This window comes from Hyperolius riggenbachi, chromosome 1 (assembly GCF_040937935.1).
Source record: "Hyperolius riggenbachi isolate aHypRig1 chromosome 1, aHypRig1.pri, whole genome shotgun sequence".
Classification (NCBI taxonomy): Eukaryota; Metazoa; Chordata; class Amphibia; order Anura; family Hyperoliidae; genus Hyperolius; species Hyperolius riggenbachi.
In genome coordinates, this window is record NC_090646.1 from 681,508,356 (window position 1) to 681,529,016 (window position 20,661).

Genomic DNA, 20,661 nt, shown 5'->3' on the forward strand with positions numbered 1-20,661 from the left:
AAAATGACTGAGACTGGAAAGGACATGGCGGGTGTCCTGAAGATACCCATGAAGTCTGGACACTAGGGGCTGGAGATGTGCATCAACCCATTCGCTGAAGAGCTCCCCCACTGAGCCAATGCCTGCAACAATTGGGCAGCCTCAAGGGGAGTACCTGGCTTATGGATCTTTGGGTGGTGGTGGAAAAGCAGGAGAACAAGATGGGAAAGGCATAAAAATTGGGAAAGATGTTGTGTCAGGAGGCCCATATTCTCTCATGAGTTCCATCAGCCACCGAAGATCCCTTACACAATCCAAAGTAGGATTGTGAGCAAGAGGCCGATATACATCTCCATATCCCAGTTGACTAAGGGCCTCTGCGCAGTAGTCAAAAGCGTCCAGGACAACTAATACACCTTATCTGCTGAGTGTAAAACAATACTGGCATCACTCTGTAGTGTGTTCAGTGCTTGATGCTCTGGAAGGGAGAGGTCGTGAGGAGCCCTGGACCCTCTATCCAATTTTGTCAACTCTTTATCTAAAAGATCCTGAAAGTTGTAGACTACTGGGGACTTGGCATTGACTGGGTAGAAAGAAGGGTTAGAAACCTGAAAAGGGACCACTTCTTGTATGTCCACCCCAGGAATTCCCCTGTCATCCAGGGCCTGAAAATTAAAAAAAGTCCTAATATCCTGAAAGGAGGGGACATCCTCAAAGGACAATGAGTCTGTCATATCTAAAGAAGTAGAGCCAGGTTCATCACTCAAAAAAGGTTTCCTCACCGCCAGGTTGCTCACAAACTTGTTGAGATCCATGTTGGTGAGGAACAGATTGAAATGACATGCGAGGAAACAGATAGCCCTAATACATTTTATTCTGGGGGTACATTTCTTAAGTATAGACCTCGGTGACCAGTGGAAGGAATCCACCTTCCCCACTCATGAACTACATTTCAGTTATAATCATTAGTGTCCTGTGAAAATTGCTCTGGTACGTGAAGGGAAAAACCCCTCAGTAGGGAAGTGGTTAAAACGTTTGATTTCTATGATGTTTGTCTCAAGTTTGTTGATATTGTTTTTAAGTTTTAAATTAAATTTGTCAAAGAGGGCCAAGGTATTATACTTAATGAGAACCTGATTGGCTTTGTCTCTTTGCAGCTGGAGATCCACAAGTTTCTGTTCCTCATGTGGTACAATAATTCTCAAAGTATGCAATGAACAATTCAAAAGGATCTGATTCCAATTCAAGACACATTTGTTAGAGTATATAGTTGTAGGAACTTTTTTTCTAATTTGAGGGCCCCTTAGTATAATATCCTTGCTAGTGTAATATTTGAGACTAGTAACATCCCACCAGAAATGTAATTCTTTCCCCATCAGACATTCAAGGGTGGTACAAATAGAATACAGAGCGAGCTCAGGTTGTAAACTGTTAGCACTACCATCCCCTGAAAATACAGACATAAATTTAGTTCATAATTCTGCATTAAATTACCAAAATAATCTAAATTAGTAGTTGAATCAAAATCAGAATTTTGCACTTTACATTTGCCTTGTTTAGAAATACACTCTAATTAAACATATTCTGCTGATGGATTTATCATGATATCTGTAACGATTGGTGTCAGCTAGTAACACATTTCTGATTATTAGGTGATCTGCAGAGTCACCAATAATACAGATGCTATACCTGATTATGTGGTGATCTGCAGAATCTCCAATAATGCAAGTATAGTGATACTGACAAGTGTGATAGCTGAAATGCACAGGTAGTGATTGGGTGCAACAGTAAGTACTGATAATGACACAGGGATGCCTCACCAGAGGAGCTGGTGGGCACTAACAGTACTGAGAGCTCCTCACCAGTGACAGGAGTTCACTGGTGAGAGTAGAATGGTCAGACAGATCGGGTTGGCAACAGGCAGACAGATCAGGTACAAAATCAGAAGGCAGAGGCAGAAGGTTTAACAGGCAGAGTCGACAACTAGATCAGATGGGCAGAGGTACAAGAGCGTAGAGCGGAAGAATAGTCAGGAACGAGCCAAAGTCATACACAGAAATATACAGAAATATAAATATATACAGTCTTCAATAATTATGATTACAGCTATCAAAGGTCTGAGCGCTAACACGAGGTATTCACAACAGCAGACAAGTTGCGAGTGATTCCACCGGGCTTAAGAGCCGCGTCCACACCCATCAGCCAATGGGAAGCGGCGAGCGTCTCCTGTGACGTCAGCCGACCGGCAGGTCAGCTGACGCGCCTCCTCCCCGCATAAAGGTCCTGTCTGTGCGTGCGCGCGTTAATGCGACCTTATGTGCGGCAGAGAGACCCGTCCTCGGCGTGCTAGACGACCGAGGAGCAGGAGCAGAGCCAGGCTAAGAGACTGAAGCAGCTGCGGTGATAGTGCCGTCCACCGCAGCTGCCATATCACTATTTGTTACAATATCATTATAAAAAGAGTACCATTCGAGGAGGCATCCCTCTCAGAAGTGACAGCTGAATCTGCTGCTAGCATAGAAACAGGCACATCAGTCAGAGTATCCATAGGTATAATGGGTGTCTGTCCTTGGATTAATGTACTGAAATGAACAGAGTTCAAAGTACTTGGAGGATCCAAAATGTTTATATAGTGACGGAACACCACCTGACGTAGACCTTGTGAAATGACCCAACTAGGGTACAACATATATAGTATTGTATAGCAGCAGAGGATACATGCATATTAGCAGATAATTGCAGACATGGATATGTGCTGGAAAAGCAAGGCTTAGTAGTAGAAGGCATAAATGATGGTGCAATCGAAGCAAATTCAGACATTGTAGAATTTAAAAAGGCTGATTGTGAGCTTGTAAACAGTATATGTAGTATAATTGACAGGCAAGCATTGATAGACAGGCAAGGCAGGTGATGCAGTGGAAGCCGGCATTGCTGGAAATGCCACAGAAACAGATGACTGGCATGCAGATGATATATGAGTGCCAGATGTGACATATAATGTATCTGAGTTCAGTGGCTGCTTAGGCACAACCCGCAGACATTGTGGGACAGTAACTGGCATTATAGATAGACTACACACAGCAGAGTGTGAACTCACCACATGGCCGACATCTGTAAATTCCCTGGGAGGATGCGGAGGTGGGGTAATTATCCCCATAGAGGCTGCCGGGACTGCTGGCTGCATCTCAGAGCTGGTATGGTGCTCCACGGAGAGATATAGGCCTCGATTCATGAAACATTACCAGATTCAGAAATGCAGAAAACAGCTGACTTTACCGAGCACTTAGGAAAATGTCAATTCATAGAAGCTGTTACCGCATGACAAGCAGAAATTCCCGAGCAGTGGGGAAATTACAGACTTGTGCTGGAAATACCTCAACACACGTCAGTAAATGTTAATTTATAAAGTCTGTGCGGTAATTACCTCAACACATGTCAGTAAATGTCAATTCATAGAAGCTGTTACCGCATGACAAGCAGAAATTCCCGAGCAGTGCGGGAAATTACAGACTTGTGCGGGAAACACCTCAACACACGTCAGTAAATGTTAATTTATAAAGTCTGTGCGGTAATTACCTCAACACATGTCAGTAAATGTCAATTCATAAAGACTGTTACCGCATGAAAAGCTGAAATTACCGAGCAGTGCAGTAAATTACAGACTTGTGCTGGAAATGCCTCAACACACGTCAGTAAATGTTAATTCATAAAGTTTGTGCGGTAATTACCTCAACACATGTCAGTAAATGTCAATTCATAAAGACTGTTACCGCATGAAAAGCTGAAATTACCGAGCAGTGCAGTAAATTACAGACTTGTGCTGGCAATGCCTCAACACACGTCAGTAAATGTTAATTCATAAAGTTTGTGCGGTAATTACCTCAACACATGTCAGTAAATGTCAATTCATAAAGACTGTTACCGCATGAAAAGATGAAATTACCGAGCAGTGCAGTAAATTACAGACTTGTGCTGGAAATGCCTCAACACACGTCAGTAAATGTTAATTCATAAAGTTTGTGCGGTAATTACCTCAACACATGTCAGTAAATGTCAATTCATAAAGACTGTTACCGCCTGAAAAGCTGAAATTACCGAGCAGTGCGGTAAATTACAGACTTGTGCTGGAAATACCTCAACACACGTCAGTAAATGTTAATTCATAAAGTCTAGAATATGTGGTTAAGCCCGGAAGCATATGCAGTGATTACAGGCAGCTCTGATGTGTTGGAAACAGTGCAGAGACTGTGTGGGACTCGTGACTAACAGAAGTAGAAAGGTAAAACTTATGACTGACAGGAGCAGAGAACCAACAGAAACAGCCCCTGTCTGCTGCAAGTCCCGCTGATTGCATGTGATAGTTTCTCGGGAGGGTCAAGATTTTCTACCCCAGGCAGCGAGGAAAGAGCAGGAACAAGAGATTTTCCCAGCCGCCCTTCAGACGCCCTCCTGTTTGAAGATGTGGAGGAGCAAGTGGAGAAATCACCTAAGCAGGGCATGTTTAATGTTTCTTAGAGTTCTTCTAAGCTGTGACAATGCAATAACACGTTTAGAAAGACTAATGGACAGATTCAGAGGGAGCAGAGGCAGTATAACAAACATACATTCCGAAGGGTTGTTGAGGATGCCTCTTACTATTGTAATGCCCTCACTGCACGGAACAGCTTCTAACAACACAGAGACAGCTCCACACTCTTCTGCTGAACATCTTTTTCAGTAAATTATGGAAATTCTACCACACCTGCGAACATTTTCATGAGATAGCAAACAAAAGTCTAAAATACCGAATGCGCTATTTTAATGACTCAATTATTATTTTTTTAAATCACACAGGCTTTTATGAATCTAGGCCATTGTCTGGTATGGGCTCCAACTGGTAACAGGGGAGCCATTGGACTGCAGAGAACTGAAGCACTCGCTGCTTGAGCTGTGTGGAACGATCCAGCACTGACGTCACTTCCGGTGGAAACATCAGGTGTAACAGGGACTTTAGGATCCCGGACAGAAGCCACTATGTTGCACATATTTGAAGCGCTGAGGTTATCTCTATACAGGGTGGAAGGTGACAAGGATTCATCTGCTCTGTCCCCAGGCCATAGAAGAGAAGGGGATGCAGACCGCCCAGGAGTCCATCCGCCACTGATGATGTCAGACGCCGCTGGAACTTGCACAGCATTTTGTGAGTGGTCAATGTCCTTAGCCGTGTACAGCAAAGCGTTATGTGAACGAAGCTCCATACCTTGCTTCAAATAAAGAATACTGGCTTTTAATTACCTCATTGAAATCTGCAGATCCCCTTTTGTTGTTCATTATGGAACAATGGGTTGCCATCAGTCAGGATTTGGCTCAGATGTTGAGTGACAGCATGTCGGGGCACAATATGCAGAGGTCTTGAAAAAGAAGGGCCTGCAGAACACTGCAAATATTGACGTTTTGCATAAACTTGATGTACTAATCAATAAAAGCCTTTGAAACGTATGGAATGCTTGTAATTACACTTCAATACACCACAGAAAAGCAAAGCTCCACATAGTGCATCACTGTTATAACAGAACTATAAGAGCATGCATCCACCAAGTGTGAACAGCGCAAAAATGTGCGCCATTCCGTGTGACATCCAAACTGCACCCCTACAATATAGCAGCTCACCAGATGGGTGCCACCTCAAAATCCAGGTGGATCTGGCAGACTAGCACTTTGCCTCAGGGCAACAAATTCCACAGCTCCAGTACTTCAAAGGTAAAAAATCCGGTTTAATACACATTCCACATGTAAAAATAAAATAAAATTGCACATAGCGTAATACAGTTTTCACATTGAGCACCCTTGGCTTGCGCACTCACTTAGATTAGAAGACAATTGCGCTCATCGGGCCTAAAAGCCCAGCAATATCGGTACCTCTCCCACGGTGCCAGCGTCCCGTGCCTCCGCTTTCCGAGCGTTCCTTAGCGTGCGAGTCTCCCGGTGCTCTGTGACGTCAGAAGTGTCTGTCGTCAAAGAACAACGGGAGACTCGCACGCTAAGGAACGCTGTTCACACTTGGTGGATGCATGCTCTTATAGTTTTGTTATAACAGTAATGCTCTATGTGGAGCTTTGTTCTTCAGTTTTGCGGATTACATGAAGAGGAACGCTGTCACAATATTGTCTAAAGACCGATTTGTCCGCCCCACAGGCATCCAAGATGGCGCCGACAATGTGAGTCACACTGATCCTCCTCCCACCCCAGCAACTCAGGCCACCATGCCCGCAGACACCACTCCGATCACAGCCTCAGTGCTGGAATCGGCTCTAGAAAGACACTATCGCTCCATGCATGAGTCACTGCAGCAGCTTATGATTACAGCGCTGCAGGACATAAAAACAGATCTGGCAGGGCTAGGTGACCGCACTAATGTCTTAGAGGGGAAAGTGGACTCCCTCACACAAAACCAGGCCGATCTTGAGGAAGAGCAACAGATCATACTCTCAGATCTCAAATCGCTCCGCGCAGCCCAAGAAGACTCTGAAAATAGAGAAAGACGGCAAAACTTGAGAATAAAGGGGGTTTCAATGTCCATAAAACTTGACCAAATTGTCTCACATCTCACTGAATTCTTTAAATCCATGGCCCCAGATATCCCTGATGAACTATGGAGACTAGATAGAGCTCATAGATCGCTGGGTGAACGCTCACCTTCTGCTCAGAGACCTAAAGATATCATCACAAGGCTCCATTATTATGAAGCTAAAGAAGCCGTACTTCAAGCCCTCAGGAAGTCTCCCTAAATCACTTTCAAAGGAGACAAACTCCTTGTTTATAATGACTTATCTTTAATAACTCTAGCAAAAAGAAGGACTTTTAAGCCTATCACACAGCTACTCAGAGACTCTCACATCCCTTACAAATGGGGATTTCCCTTCCGCCTCATAGTGATCAGAAACGGAATGACCTTCTCCATCTCAGATTTTGATAATGCTCCTATGTTTCTTAGGCAACTGGGCCTCAAGATGCCCCCACCTTTACCAAATCCAAAACTCCCATCACCTACTATATCTTCTCCGCCGAGGAAAATATGTCACATTGCAGATTGGGCTAAAACACCAGTCAGAAGCCTCACTTACCCACAAGGGTGGGAAGAAATGGAAGCCCACCAGACTTGATTAATATGACAATATTGTCTAACGTGTATACATGGATTTGTGGTAGCGAATACTCGCAAACAAACTAAGGACTATAACTTTTTAGGCAGGCATGGCTTCTGTGAGACTTTAATACACCACAGAAGCAACTGACAAAAATTCTAAAAGCACTAAGGCAGCAAACTTTCTGAAAATCGGTATTTGTAACATTCCCAAACCTTTTGGCCAGGACTGTATTTTGGGATTACATTGTAAATTCCTCTGAGAAGAGTCACTCGCTCTGTAAAGGGCTACAGACACCCCATCCTCCCTGCCTGACTCGGGTGACTGTCTTGGTGACACTTGTCCATAGCAGTCAGCAGACACTGACAGGAATAAAAGCTCTGGTTGAGTTGGTCAGTCTGTCTCCTCAGTAAAGTTCTGCTTTTTACCTGACATGTCCCACAGCCGTAGCCTGGGCTGCTGGTCACACTCTGCTGGTATCACCAATCACAGTTACTGCACCATGTAACACTAGTATCTACATACAGCTTCATCCATCCAGCAGACCCGAGACTGGCCACCAGGGGGAGATATCCAGAATTTCTGTGTGTTTGCCATGTGACTATCAGAGCCCAATGACATCACACTGCCCCACCATTCTATTCTACTGTCTGTATATACACAGAGCCAGGTGTACTGGAGGCTGCAGTATGGATGTACCCCCAAACCAGCCCCAATCCCCCATAATCCCTCCCCCAGTCACTGCAATGGGTGTCACATATACACAGAGCCTGGTGTACTGGGGGCTGCAGTATGGATGTACCCCCAAACCAGCCACAATCCCCCATAATCCCTCCTCCAGTCACTGCAATGGGTGTCACATATACACAGAGCCAGGTGTACTGGGGGCTGCAGTATGGATGTACCCCCAAACCAGTCAAAATCCCCACATAATCCCTCCCCCAGTCACTGCAATGGGTGTCACATATACACAGAGCCAGGTGCACTGGGGGCTGCAGTATGGATGTACCCCCAAACCAGCCACAATCCCCCATAATCCCTCCCCAGTCACTGCAATGGATGTCACATATACACAGAGCCAGGTGCACTGGGGCCTGCAGTATGGATGTACCCCCAAACCAGCAACCCCCCATAATCCCTCCCCAGTCACTGCAATGGGTGTCACATATACACAGAGCCAGGAGTACTGGGGGCTGCAGTATGGATGTAACCCCAAACCAGCCACAATTTCCCCATAATCCCTCCCCAGTCACTGCAATGGATGTCACATATACACAGAGCCAGGTGCACTGGGGCTGCAGTATGGATGTACCCCCAAACCAGCCCAATCCCCCCATAATCCCTCCCCCAGTCACTGCAATGGGTGTCACATATACACAGAGCCAGGTGTACTGGGGACTGCAGTATGGATGTACCCCCAAACCAGCCCAATCCCCCCATAATCCCTCCCCCAGTCACTGCAATGGGTGTCACATATACACAGAGCCAGGTGTACTGGGGGCTGCAGTATGGATGTACCCCCAAACCAGCCACATTCCCCCCATAATCCCTCCCCCAGTCACTGCAATGGGTGTCACATATACACAGAGCCAGGTGTACTGTGCAGTGTGGATGTACCCCCAAACCAGCCACAATCCCCCATAATCCCTCCCCCAGTCACTGCAATGGGTGTGACATATACACAGAACCAGGTGTACTGGGGGCTGCAGTACGGATGTACCCCCAAACCAGCCACACCCACCATAATCCCTCCCCCAGTCACTGCAATGGGTGTGACATATACACAGAGCCAGGCGTACTGGGTGCTGCAGTATGGATGTACCCCCAAACCAGCCACAATCCCCTCATAATCCCTCCCCCAGTCACTGCAATGGGTGTCACATATACACAGAGCCAGGTGTACTGGGGGCTGCAGTATGGATGTACCCCCAAACCAGCCACATCCCCCCCATAATCCCTCCCCCAGTCACTGCAATGGGTGTCACATATACACAGAGCCAGGTGTACTGGGGGCTGCAGTATGGATGTACCCCCAAACCAGCCACAATACCCCCATAATCCCTCCCCCAGTCACTGCAATGGGTGTCACATATACACAGAGCCAGGTGTACTGGGGGCTGCAGTATGGATGTACCCCCAAACCAGCCACATCCCCCCCATAATCCCTCCCCCAGTCACTGCAATGGGTGTCACATATACACAGAGCCAGGTGTACTGGGGGCTGCAGTATGGATGTACCCCCAAACCAACCACAATCCCCCCATAATCCCTCCCCCAGTCACTGCAATGGGTGTCACAGATACACAGAGCCAGGTGTACTGGGGGCTGCAGTATGGATGTACCCCCAAACCAGCCACAATCCCCCCATAATCCCTCCCCAAGTCACTGCAATGGGTGTCACTACTGGGGAATGTGAGAATGGAAAATGGTGATGAAATAAAGGGAATAATTCTGCTGATCTCTGCTGCAATCAGGGCTGTTATACTCACAGTAATTCCTCTATCCGGCTTGTTGGCAGAGCCGCCATCAGGACACTGAATTCAGGACCCCTCAGATCATTATGAGACAGGTTCAGCTTCCTCAGAGTCTGGTTATTCCTTATCCCGGATGCCAGGTGCGGGCAGCTTCTGGAGAGCAGATTATTATCCTGCAAACTATACAAGAGATAAAATGTTACCAGAAACCTTTATAAAGCAGGTAACAGGTCATACAATCTGTAAGATTTCTCCTTAAATAAGCATACATATTTGTCTATTTTCTTATATTTAAGCATGATTAGTTTTCTGTTTTGTTTTTAATATTATTATTAAAAAGAGTTTATTGAATAATATCAGAAGTAACAATTACAACAAAGTCAGGGAGCACAGGGAATGTCATTTTGTTGTGTTACACAATGACAAGAAAGCGCTTGAATCTGCACAGTATAGAACAGATTATGTGTTACATCTATTGAATATACAGGCATCCGGAAAGTATTCACAGCATAGGGAAGAAAGGGGAGAGCCTCCGTAGAAGCGCGTATTGCGCGAAACGGCCGTCAGGCTCTGCACCCTCCGCACCCACCGCATCTTTCACTGCTACATATGGTATGTGTCTTTTCAATTTTTGTACGGACAATGTATTTTTAACTTTCCAACGATTTTGAAATAAAAGAATGTGACAGCAGTGCCGGCGCTCTCCCCTTTCTTCCCTATGTACACAGATCTTTTTGGCCTGAGCACGCTGAAGACATTCAGTACATGACACATACATCCTAGCATTGGACTGTGCTGCCCTCCCCTCCCCCCTTCCTGGATGGTAGACGGTCTGCAGTGCCAGCATCTCCTTTTCCCCTATCTTCCTTTCAAAAGTATTCACAGCGCATCACTTTTTCCACATTTTGTTATGGTACGGCCTTATTCTAAAATGCATTCTATTTTTTTATCCTTAGAATTCTACACAAAGCATCCCTAAAAAAGATAAAAATAAAATAAAAATACTTGAGGTTTTGGCAAATTATGTACCAGAGCTGATGAAAGATAAAAGTGTTCTACATACCTGGGGTTTCCTCCAGCCCCATAAGCACGAATCACTCCCACGCCGCTGTCCTCCGCCGTTCTGCAGCTCCGGTAGCGGGTTCCGTAACTTCAGCCAGTCGCAGCCAGTCTGCGCAAGAGAAGTGTACCCTCTATGTATCTCAGCGTCAGACTGGCTGCAACTGGCTAAAGTTATTGGACCCGATACCAGAGCTGCAGAAGGTTGAGGACAGCGGTGTGGGAGAGATCCGTGCGGATGGGGCTGGAGGAAGCCCCAAGTATGTATAACACTTTTATCTTTCATCAGCTCTGGTTTACGTTAATAAAAATTTAAAAAAAATGAGAAATCACATGTACATAAGTATTCACAGCCTTTCCCATGAGGCTCAAAATTGAGCTCAGGTACATCCTGTTTCCTCCTAATCATCCTTGAGAAGTTTCTGCAGCTTAATTAGAGTCCACCTGCAGTAAATGTAGTTAATTGGTGATTATTTGGAAAGGCAAACATCTGTCTATGTAAGGTCCCACAGTTCATGTCAGAACACAAACCAAACCTAAAGTGAAAGGAACTGCCTGCTGACCTCTGAGACAGGATCGTCTCGAGGCACAAATCTGGAGAAGGTTACAGAAAAATTGCTGCTGCTTTGCATGTCCCAATAAGCACCGGGGCCATCCATCATCCATAAGTGGAAGAAGTTCGAAACCACCAGGACTCTTCCTAAAACTGGCAGGCCATCTAAACTGAGTGACTGGGGGAGAAGGGCCTTAGTCAGGGAGGTGATCAAGAACCCGATGGTCACTCTGTCAGAGCTCCAGAGGTCCTCTGTGGAGAGAGGAGAACCTTTCAGAAAGACAACAATCTGCAGCAGTCCACCAATCAGGCCTGTATGGTATAGTGAGCAGACGGAAGCCACTCCTTAGTAAAAGGCACATGGCAGCCTGCCTGGAGTTTGTTAAAAGGAACATGAAGGCCTCTCAGAGTATGAGAAACACAATTCTGTGGTCTAATGAGACGAAGATTGAATGCTTTGGTGTGAATGCCAGGCATCATGTTTGGAAGAAACCATACACCGCTCATCACCAGACCCATCCCTAGCATGGTGGTGGCAGCATCATGCTGTGGGGATGTTTGTGTAGGGCAGGAACTGGAAGATTAGTCAGGATAAAAGTGAGATGACTTCAGCAATGTACAGAGACATCCTGGATGAAAACCTGATCCAGAGCACTCTGACTCAGACTGGGTTGACAGTCAATGCTGGGAGCACACGTTTGGTTTTTGTGGCAGAATCGTTTCGATAGATGCCTTCGATAGATACAATTCTGTCATGTCTGATTCTCCACTCGATTCTTTTCCACTTGATTCTTCATAGAAATTAATGGAAAAAAGATAAGAAAAATGAGCGGAAGCTAAGAGAATCGAGCAGGGAATCAAATGGCTAATAGATCGCATGGAGAACACAAAAAACGTATTGTGTGTTCCCAGCATAATATTTCAGCAGGAGGACCCTAAGCACACCGCCAAAATATCAAAGGAGTAGCTTCAGGACAACTCTGTGACTCTCCTCGAGTGGGCCAGCCAGAGTTAGACAAGAATCTGATTGAATATCTCAGGAGAGATCTTAAAAGACATCAGAGGTAAAAATAAACTGCCGAGATAAACAATTGCATCTATCTTCCGTCTCCTAAAAATGACTTTTTTAGGTATCCCACAGTTTTTGTTTTATTTTATATTTAAATTTAGTTTTTACTGTTTCGTTGTCTCTGCTCAATGACACCTTCACTGAAGTACACTAGAGCTCAATTCTATGAATTAATGACCCTTTTTATCTCTTTCCTGCTCTCAGAAGCCATTTACTGGCATGAAAGTGTTTTATGGCCGTAATTACTTATCAGGTGAGGGCTATGCTGTAGTTAGACCCAGTCCAATCCGGACAGAAACTGTCACTTGCACACATGATGTTTAACTCTTTGAGGCAGAGAAAGAAAAAAAGAAACACAGCAGAGTTATTAGTGTGCTTGGCACTGTACATACACATGTCTATCTCATCATGTCACATGTCACTTCAGTTATCCTTTAAAATGGCTGTGCACCGATGCTTCCCATCCAACCTGATGGAGCTTATAGGGAACCAGAGACGAACAGTATTGAAAAAATGAAATTTTTTTATACATACCTGGGGCTTCCTCCAGCCCCATAAGCCTGGATTGATCCCACGCCGCCGTCCTCCGCTGCCTCTATCGCCGCTACTGGGTCCCGTCACTTCCGGCAGACGCGGCCAATTGTATGCAAGAGCAGGGACTCCCTCCATATCCTTACGCATGCGGCTGCGTAGTATGGAGGCGCATGCGTAAGGATATGGAGGGAGTCCCTGCTCTTGCGTACAATTGGCCGCGCCTGCCGCAAGTGACGCACAGCGCTTGCGTCGACTGGCTCGACTGGCCAAAAGTACAGGACCCGGTACCGGCGGATAGAGGCAGCGGAGGACGGCAGCGTGCGAGCGATCCAGGCTTATGGGCTGGAGGAAGCCCCAGGTATGTATAAAAGCTTTTTTCCAACGTCTCTGGTTCTCAGCGGTGCTGCAAAGCTTGTGGCATCATATTTAAAAAGATGCAAGGCTGTAATTGCTGCCAAAAGTGGATCAACAAAGTATTAAGCAAAGGCTGTGAAAACTTATGTTCATGTGATTTCTCAGTTTTTTAAATTTTTAATAAATTTGCCAAAACCTCAAGTAAACTTTTTTCATGTTTCGTTTTGGGCTACTCAGCCAAGTGGATGGCCACTGTGCCTGCGCACATCCTCGATCACGTTCCCGCCGCTAGGAAGGTCCTGCACATGTGCAGTGCAAGAAAATCTTGTACTGTGCATGGATGCTGCCATTGAGGGGAGTGTGATCAAGTAGCACCAATCGGATGATTTTTGTAACATATGTGTATGTATGTATGTGTGTGTGGATTCACTCGGCTGAGTCGGTCTTAATTGTCCACCATGGCCAATTTCAATCCTGTTTGTATACAGCTTAACTAAACACAGTTCCAGCTAGCTAAATCTCCACACGAGCAATCCTAAAGGCAGTTCTGGCCAGCAGGCTTCTCAATACGGCTAACACAAGGTATCTGCCCATGTAGTAGAATACAGTTCTCTCCCTGTCTCTCTCGCTACCTCCTAGCATGGTGAAAAAGGCTACATAGAGTGAGAAACCCCTCCCTTAACCCTCCTTGATATGTGGCTTAAGTGAAATCTGTGCTGATTGGCTGCTAGGGATTGCTGTGCATGCTGGGAGAAAAAGATTCATTGCGCAGACACTCATTCCGCACATCCTGATGAAATTTTCCTGTCAGACCGCCCCTCTCCCGGACTGTACTACTGCTCAACGAGAATGTGATCACATGGTCAATCTCAAGACTGATATCTCCAAAATGTTTGTTCAGCGAGATCAACCCAATTATTCGCAAGATGAAATGATTCTCACTCGCTCATCCCAAATTGTGAACTCCGCTGAAGGACAGTTTACACTATAAATCGCAAAACGGCAGCACCTAGCGCTACCGTTTTACGTGGGAGATTTTACTGCGGTAAAATCACTTCATACACTTCTGCGATTCAGAGCGATCGCGATCAGCGCTTTATTAAGCACTGTACCGTGACCGCTCCAGAATCACGACAAAATGCTTCATGTAAAGCGTTTTGCGTTTGGCGCTAATCGACAATCGCCCGTGACCAGCGCTAATCGCGGCAGTGAGATCACTGCCATATACTTTCTATTGTGCTAATGCTTTAAAAAGCACTAGTGGTTTGGCGATTAGCGGGAATGACCCGCTAATCGCTCAAGTGTGAAGGGCCCTTAACAGTGTCATGACTGGATACACGGTGTAAAAATACTACACACAATATCAGAGGTCTGTGAATACATAATACAGAGCAGGTTGTGATGCACGCATACAGCACACTGGGCTCACACTACTTAACCTATTTTAGTTCCTGGACGTAGAAACTACGTCCAGGAACCATGAGCGCTCCCGGGCGTGCACGTGCGCTCCCGGCCCGCGGTTCGTTAGCCAGGCAATCAGTGAATCGCGCTATGGTGCCCGATCACCGATTCCTCTCCCCCGCTGAAAAAGCGACAGCTTCTCTCGGAAGCTTAGCTTTTTCTGGCTGTTGCCTCCCCCATGCCCCTCTCTAAGCGTATGTTACGCTTAGAGTGACGTCATGTAAACAAACTCATGGACGCCATCTTGTGGCCAAAAAGTAAAACTACAACTAAAAGTAAAAAAAATAAAACTCAAGACACATTTACATTATAAAACTATTGTTTACATCCCACCCTCCCAAAAATACCCAAATAAAATGTTTAATATAAAAAAAAAATACATTACAATAAAAAAAAAAACATGTAAATATTTACCCAAGGGTCTAAACTTTTTAAATATCAATGTAAAGATGAAATATTTCTATTTTTTTATTTTTATTTTAAACTTGTAAATAGTGATAGATGCAAAACGGAAAAAATGCACCTTTTTTTCCAAATAAAATATTGTCGCCATACATTGTGATAGGGACATAATTTTAATGGTGTAATAACCGGGACACATGGGCAAATACAATACGTGAGTTTTAATTATGGAGGCATGTATTTTAAAACTATAATGGCTGAAAACTGAGAAATAATCATTTTTTTTCCATTTTTTTCTTATTCTTCCTGTTAAAATGCATTTGCAGTAAAGTGGCTCTTAGCAAAATGTACCCCCCAAAGAAAGCCTAATTTGTGGCGGAGAAAACAAGATATAGATCAGTTCATTGTGATAAGTAGTGATAAAGTTATAGGCTAATGAATGGGAGGTGAACATTGCTCAAGTGAAAACGACGGAGCGCGAATGGGTTAAAGCAAATCCGAGATGAAAAACTAACTATAACAAGTAACTTGTTTGTATATCTTATCTAAAGTTTAGATAGTTTACACAACAAATCTAGCTGCAAACAGCTTCAATAGAATATGATTATTTAGTCCTGTGATTCAATGACAGCAGCCATGTTGTTTGTAAACATTACACACAGGCAACCTTATCTGCATCTTCAGCACTCAGTCTGTGAAAAAAACCTAATCCCCCCTCCTCCTCCCCACTGCCTCTGAAATCTCTGGCTCGTAATACCTCCCTCTCCTCCTGCCCAGACTGAGCTCCCATGAGCCCTTGCTACTGTCTTAAAATGCCTTGACTCTCTGAAAAGCTGTGGGCGAGGCTTGTTTAGTTTATAGGGAATTAGAGTATTAAAACAAAAAAAAAGTATTTGGCATGAGGAATGCCCTATAAACTATATGAAAGGAACACAATAATGCAATGAGTAAAAGTTTATCTCGAATCCACTTTAAGAAAATATGTGTAGCCATGGAAAGTTCAATGCAATTTCTGCTAAGAAGTTAGACACATTCCCCAGTACTCACTCTAATTCCTCTATCCTGCTTCTTGTCAGAGCCGCCATCAGGACACTGAATTCATCACCCCCCAGCTTGTTATAATACAGGCCCAGCTTCCTCAGTGTCTGGTTATTCCTTATCCCGGATGCCAGGTCACGGCAGGAACGGGAGGGCAGATAATTTCTATGCAGACTGTAGGTGAAAAGATAAATTATATCAGAAGTCTGTATTCTGTACAGTGGTGCTGACATAGTGGTTTGTGTGTGTTTGACCTGTACGTGCATATTTACCTGTCTGCTTGTATGTGTGTATTGTTAATGTATGAAGTGATTAGACCCTGAGCTCCTCTGAGGACAGTCAGCGACATGGCTATGTACTGTATAAAGTGCTGCAGGAGATGTCAGTGCTATATAAATACATAATAATAATATGGTAGGACATTACACTATGACTATGGTGGGATTAGATTGTGAGCTCCTCTGATGACAGTCAGTGACATGACTCTGTACTCTGTAATGTGCTGCAGGAGATGTCAGTGCTATATAAATACATAATAATAATATGGTAGGACATTAGACTATGACTATGGTGGGATTAGATTGTGAGCTCCTCTGATGACAGTCAGTGACATGACTCTGTACTCTGTAATGTGCTGCAGGAGATGTCAGTGCTATATAAATACATAATAATAATATGGTAGGACATTAGACTATGACTATGGTGGGATTAGATTGTGAGCTCCTCTGATGACAGTCAGTGACATGACTATGTACTCTGTAATGTGCTGCAGAAGATGTCAGTACTATATAAATACATAATAATAATATGGTAGGACATTAGGCTATGACTATGGTAGGGTTAGATTGTGAGCTCCTCTGAGGACAGTCAGTGACATGACTATGTACTCTGTAATGTGCTGTAGAAGATGTCAGTGCTATATAAATACATAATAATAATAATATGGTAGGACATTAGACTATGACTATGGTAGGATTAGAGTGTGAGCTCCTCTGAGGACAGTCAGTGACATGACTATGAACTCTGTAATATGCTGCAGAAGATGTCAGTGCTATATAAATACATAATAATAATATGGTAGGACATTACACTATGACAGGATTAGATTGTGAGCTCCTCTGAGGACAGTCAGTGACATGACTATGTACTCTGTAATGTGGTGCAGAAGATGTCCATACTATATAAATGGATAATAATAATATGGTAGGACATTAGACTATGACTATGGTAGGATTAGAGTGTGAGCTCCACTGAGGACAGTCAGTGACATGACTATGTACTCTTTAAAGTGCTGCAGAAGATGTCAGTGCCATGTAATACATAATAATAATATGGTAGGACATTAGACTATGACAGGACTAGATTGTGAGCTCCTCCGAGGACAGTCAGTGACATGGCTATGTACTCTGTAATGTGCTGCAGAAGATGTCAGTGCTATATAAATACATAATAATAATATGGTAGGACATTAGACTATGACTATGGTAGGATTAGAGTGTGAGCTCCTGAGGACAGTCAGTGACATGACTATGTACTCTGTAATGTGCTGCAGAAGATGTCAGTGCTATATAAGTACATAATAATAACATGGTAGGACATTAGACTATGACTATGGTGGGATTAGATTGTGAGCTCCTCTGAGGACAGTCAGTGACATGCCTATGTACTCTGTTATGTGCTGCAGAAGATGTCAGTGCTATATAAATACATAATAAAAATATGGTAGGACATTAGACTATGACTATGGTGGGATTAGATTGTGAGCTCCTCTGAGGACAGTCAGTGACATGACTATGTACTCTGTAATGTGCTGCAGAAGATGTCAGTGCTATATAAATACATAATAATAATATGGTAGGATATTAGACTATGACTATGGCAGGATTAGATTGTGACATGACTATGTACTCTGTAAGGACCCTTTCATACTAGGAGGTTGGGTTGCGGAAATTTACAGTACTCGCAATGTAGGGCAATGAAAGTTTATCGAGGAAATCCAAAGCTACGTTACTGTGCATATCTGCGTCAACCTGCGTCGGACCGGAAGTTTTGTTAGTCTATGGCGACTCGGGGATTTTAAACATGATGGCGGCATTACGATGCTCATGCACATAATTTTTTAAATGCGCTTCTCTGTATTTCCGCACACCCGAAGCAGGAAGTGACTGCAAGTAAATGTCACTTCCTGCTTGGCCGGATGCCAGACAGGGAACACCGCATACTAACGCGGTGTTCCCTAAAGGTCTGTTTTTGGTGGTGCGCGGGCACGCCGCACCACATCGCTAACGCCAATTTACACTGTGAAACCAGCCTAAAGGGCCGCAGGTTGCCATCGCTGCATACACTTAGGTCCATAAATATTTGGACCGAGACATTTTTTTTCTAATATTGGCTCTGTACATTACCACAATTAATTTTAAATGAAACCACTCAGATGCAGATGAAGTGCAGACTTTCAGCTTTAATTCAGTGGGGTGAACAAAATGATTACATAAAAACGTGAGATAGATAACCTTCTTGGTTGACATCGCTACAAGGTCTGGAGCAGTTGTTAATAGTGTCCAAAAGTTACAGTCGCAACACCCGGAAGTCCGGAGGTGACGTCACTCTCTGCAACTAGCAAAACACAGCCAACATGGTTCAACAGGGAACAACTGTCTTCATCAGGGCCCTGCGACCTGGGACTACGAGTCTGCTGAGCGATTCCTGAGGATACCTCCTCCGCCTTCACGCAAATTGTCGACCATACTAACTGCAGCCAGTTGGAACTCTTAAGTTTCCCTGGATTTAAGCAGGAGTTGTATTGCAATCATTCATGCACTCTGCACTTTTGTTGATTGCTTGCAAGCGGTGCAACTATACAAACCCCTCAGCCAGTGACTGTTGCCATTGCCAGATCTGCAGCCAGTGACTGTTGCCATCACAAGATCTGCAGCCAGTGACTGTTGCCATCATAAGATCTGCAGCCAGTGACTGTTGCCATTGCAAGATCTGCAGCCAGTGACTGTTGCCATCACAAGATCTGCAGCCAGTGACTGTTGCCATCGCAAGATCTTACAGCCAGTGACTGTTGCCATTGCAAGATCTTGTAGCCAGTGACTGTTGCCATTGCAAGATCTGCAGCCAGTGACTGTTGCCATCACAAGATCTGCAGCCAGTGACTGTTGCCATCACAAGATCTGCAGCCAGTGACTGTTGCCATTGCAAGATCTTGCAGCCAGTGACTGTTGCCATCACAAGACCTGCAGCCAGTGACTGTTGCCATCACAAGATCTGCAGCCAGTGACTGTTGCCATCACAAGATCTGCAGCCAGTGACTGTTGCCATCACAAGATCTTGCAGCCAGTGACTGTTGCCATCACAAGATCTGCAGCCAGTGACTGTTGCCATCGCAAGATCTTGCAGCCAGTGACTGTTGCCATCACAAGATCTTGCAGCCAGTGACTGTTGCCATCACAAGATCTGCAGCCAGTGACTGTTGCCATCACAAGATATGCAGCCAGTGACTGTTGCCATTGCAAGATCTGCAGCCAGTGACTGTTGCCATCACAAGATCTGCAGCCAGTGACTGTTGCCATCACAAGATCTGCAGCCAGTGATGGTTGCCATCATAAGATCTGCAGCCAGTGACTGTTGCCATCACATGATCTGCAGCCTGTGACTGTTGCCATCACAAGATCTGCAGCCAGTGACTGTTGCCATCACAATATCTGCTGCCAGTGACTGTTGCCATCACAAGATCTGCAGCCAGTGACTGTTGCCATCTCAAGATCTTACAGCCAGTGACAGTTGCCATCACAAGATCTGCATCCAGTGATTGTTGCGATCACAATATCTGCTGCCAGTGACTGTTGCCATCACAAGATCTGCAGCCAGTGACTGTTGCCATTTCAAGATCTTACAGCCAGTGACTGTTGCCATCACAATATCTGCTGCCAGTGACTGTTGCCATCACAAGATCTGCAGCCAGTGACTGGTGCCATCTCAAGATCTTGCAGCCAGTGACTGGTGCCATCTCAAGATCTTACAGCCAGTGACAATGAAAGTTTATTGAGGAAATCCAAAGCTACGTTACTGTGCATATCTGCGTCAACCTGCGTCGGACCAGAAATCTTGTTAGTCTATGGCGACTCGGGGATTTTTAAACATGATGGCGGCATTACGATGCTCATGCGCATGATTTTTAAATGCGCTTCTCTGTATTTCCGCACACCCGAAGCAGGAAGTGACTGCAAGTAAATGTCACTTCCTGCTTGGCCAGATGCCAGACAGGGAACACCGCATACTAACGCGGTGTTCCCTAAAGGTCTGTTTTTGGTGGTGCGCGGGCACGCCGCACCACATCGCTAACGCCAATTTACACTGTGAAACCAGCCTAAAGGGCCGCAGGTTGCCATCGCTGCATACACTTAGGTCCATAAATATTTGGACCGAGACATTTTTTTTCTAATATTGGCTCTGTACATTACCACAATTAATTTTAAATGAAACCACTCAGATGCAGTTGAAGTGCAGACTTTCAGCTTTAATTCAGTGGGGTGAACAAAATGATTACATAAAAACGTGAGATAGATAACCTTCTTGGTTGACATTTTGAAAAAAGGTGGAGGGGGT

General features: G+C 44.8%; 1 protein-coding gene across 1 annotated transcript in view; it reads right to left on the reverse strand.

Annotated features, from left to right (window-relative positions):
• LOC137544555 (protein NLRC5-like) overlaps positions 1-20,661 on the reverse strand; it is a 302,732-nt gene that overhangs the window by 166,935 nt on the left and 115,136 nt on the right. The window contains exons 9-10 of the mRNA XM_068265657.1: positions 16,057-16,221; positions 9,593-9,757 (exon numbers count right to left, since the gene is read on the reverse strand). Of these exons, the coding sequence (XP_068121758.1) occupies positions 9,593-9,757; positions 16,057-16,221 (330 nt within the window). The remainder of the gene's footprint in view (positions 1-9,592; positions 9,758-16,056; positions 16,222-20,661) is intronic.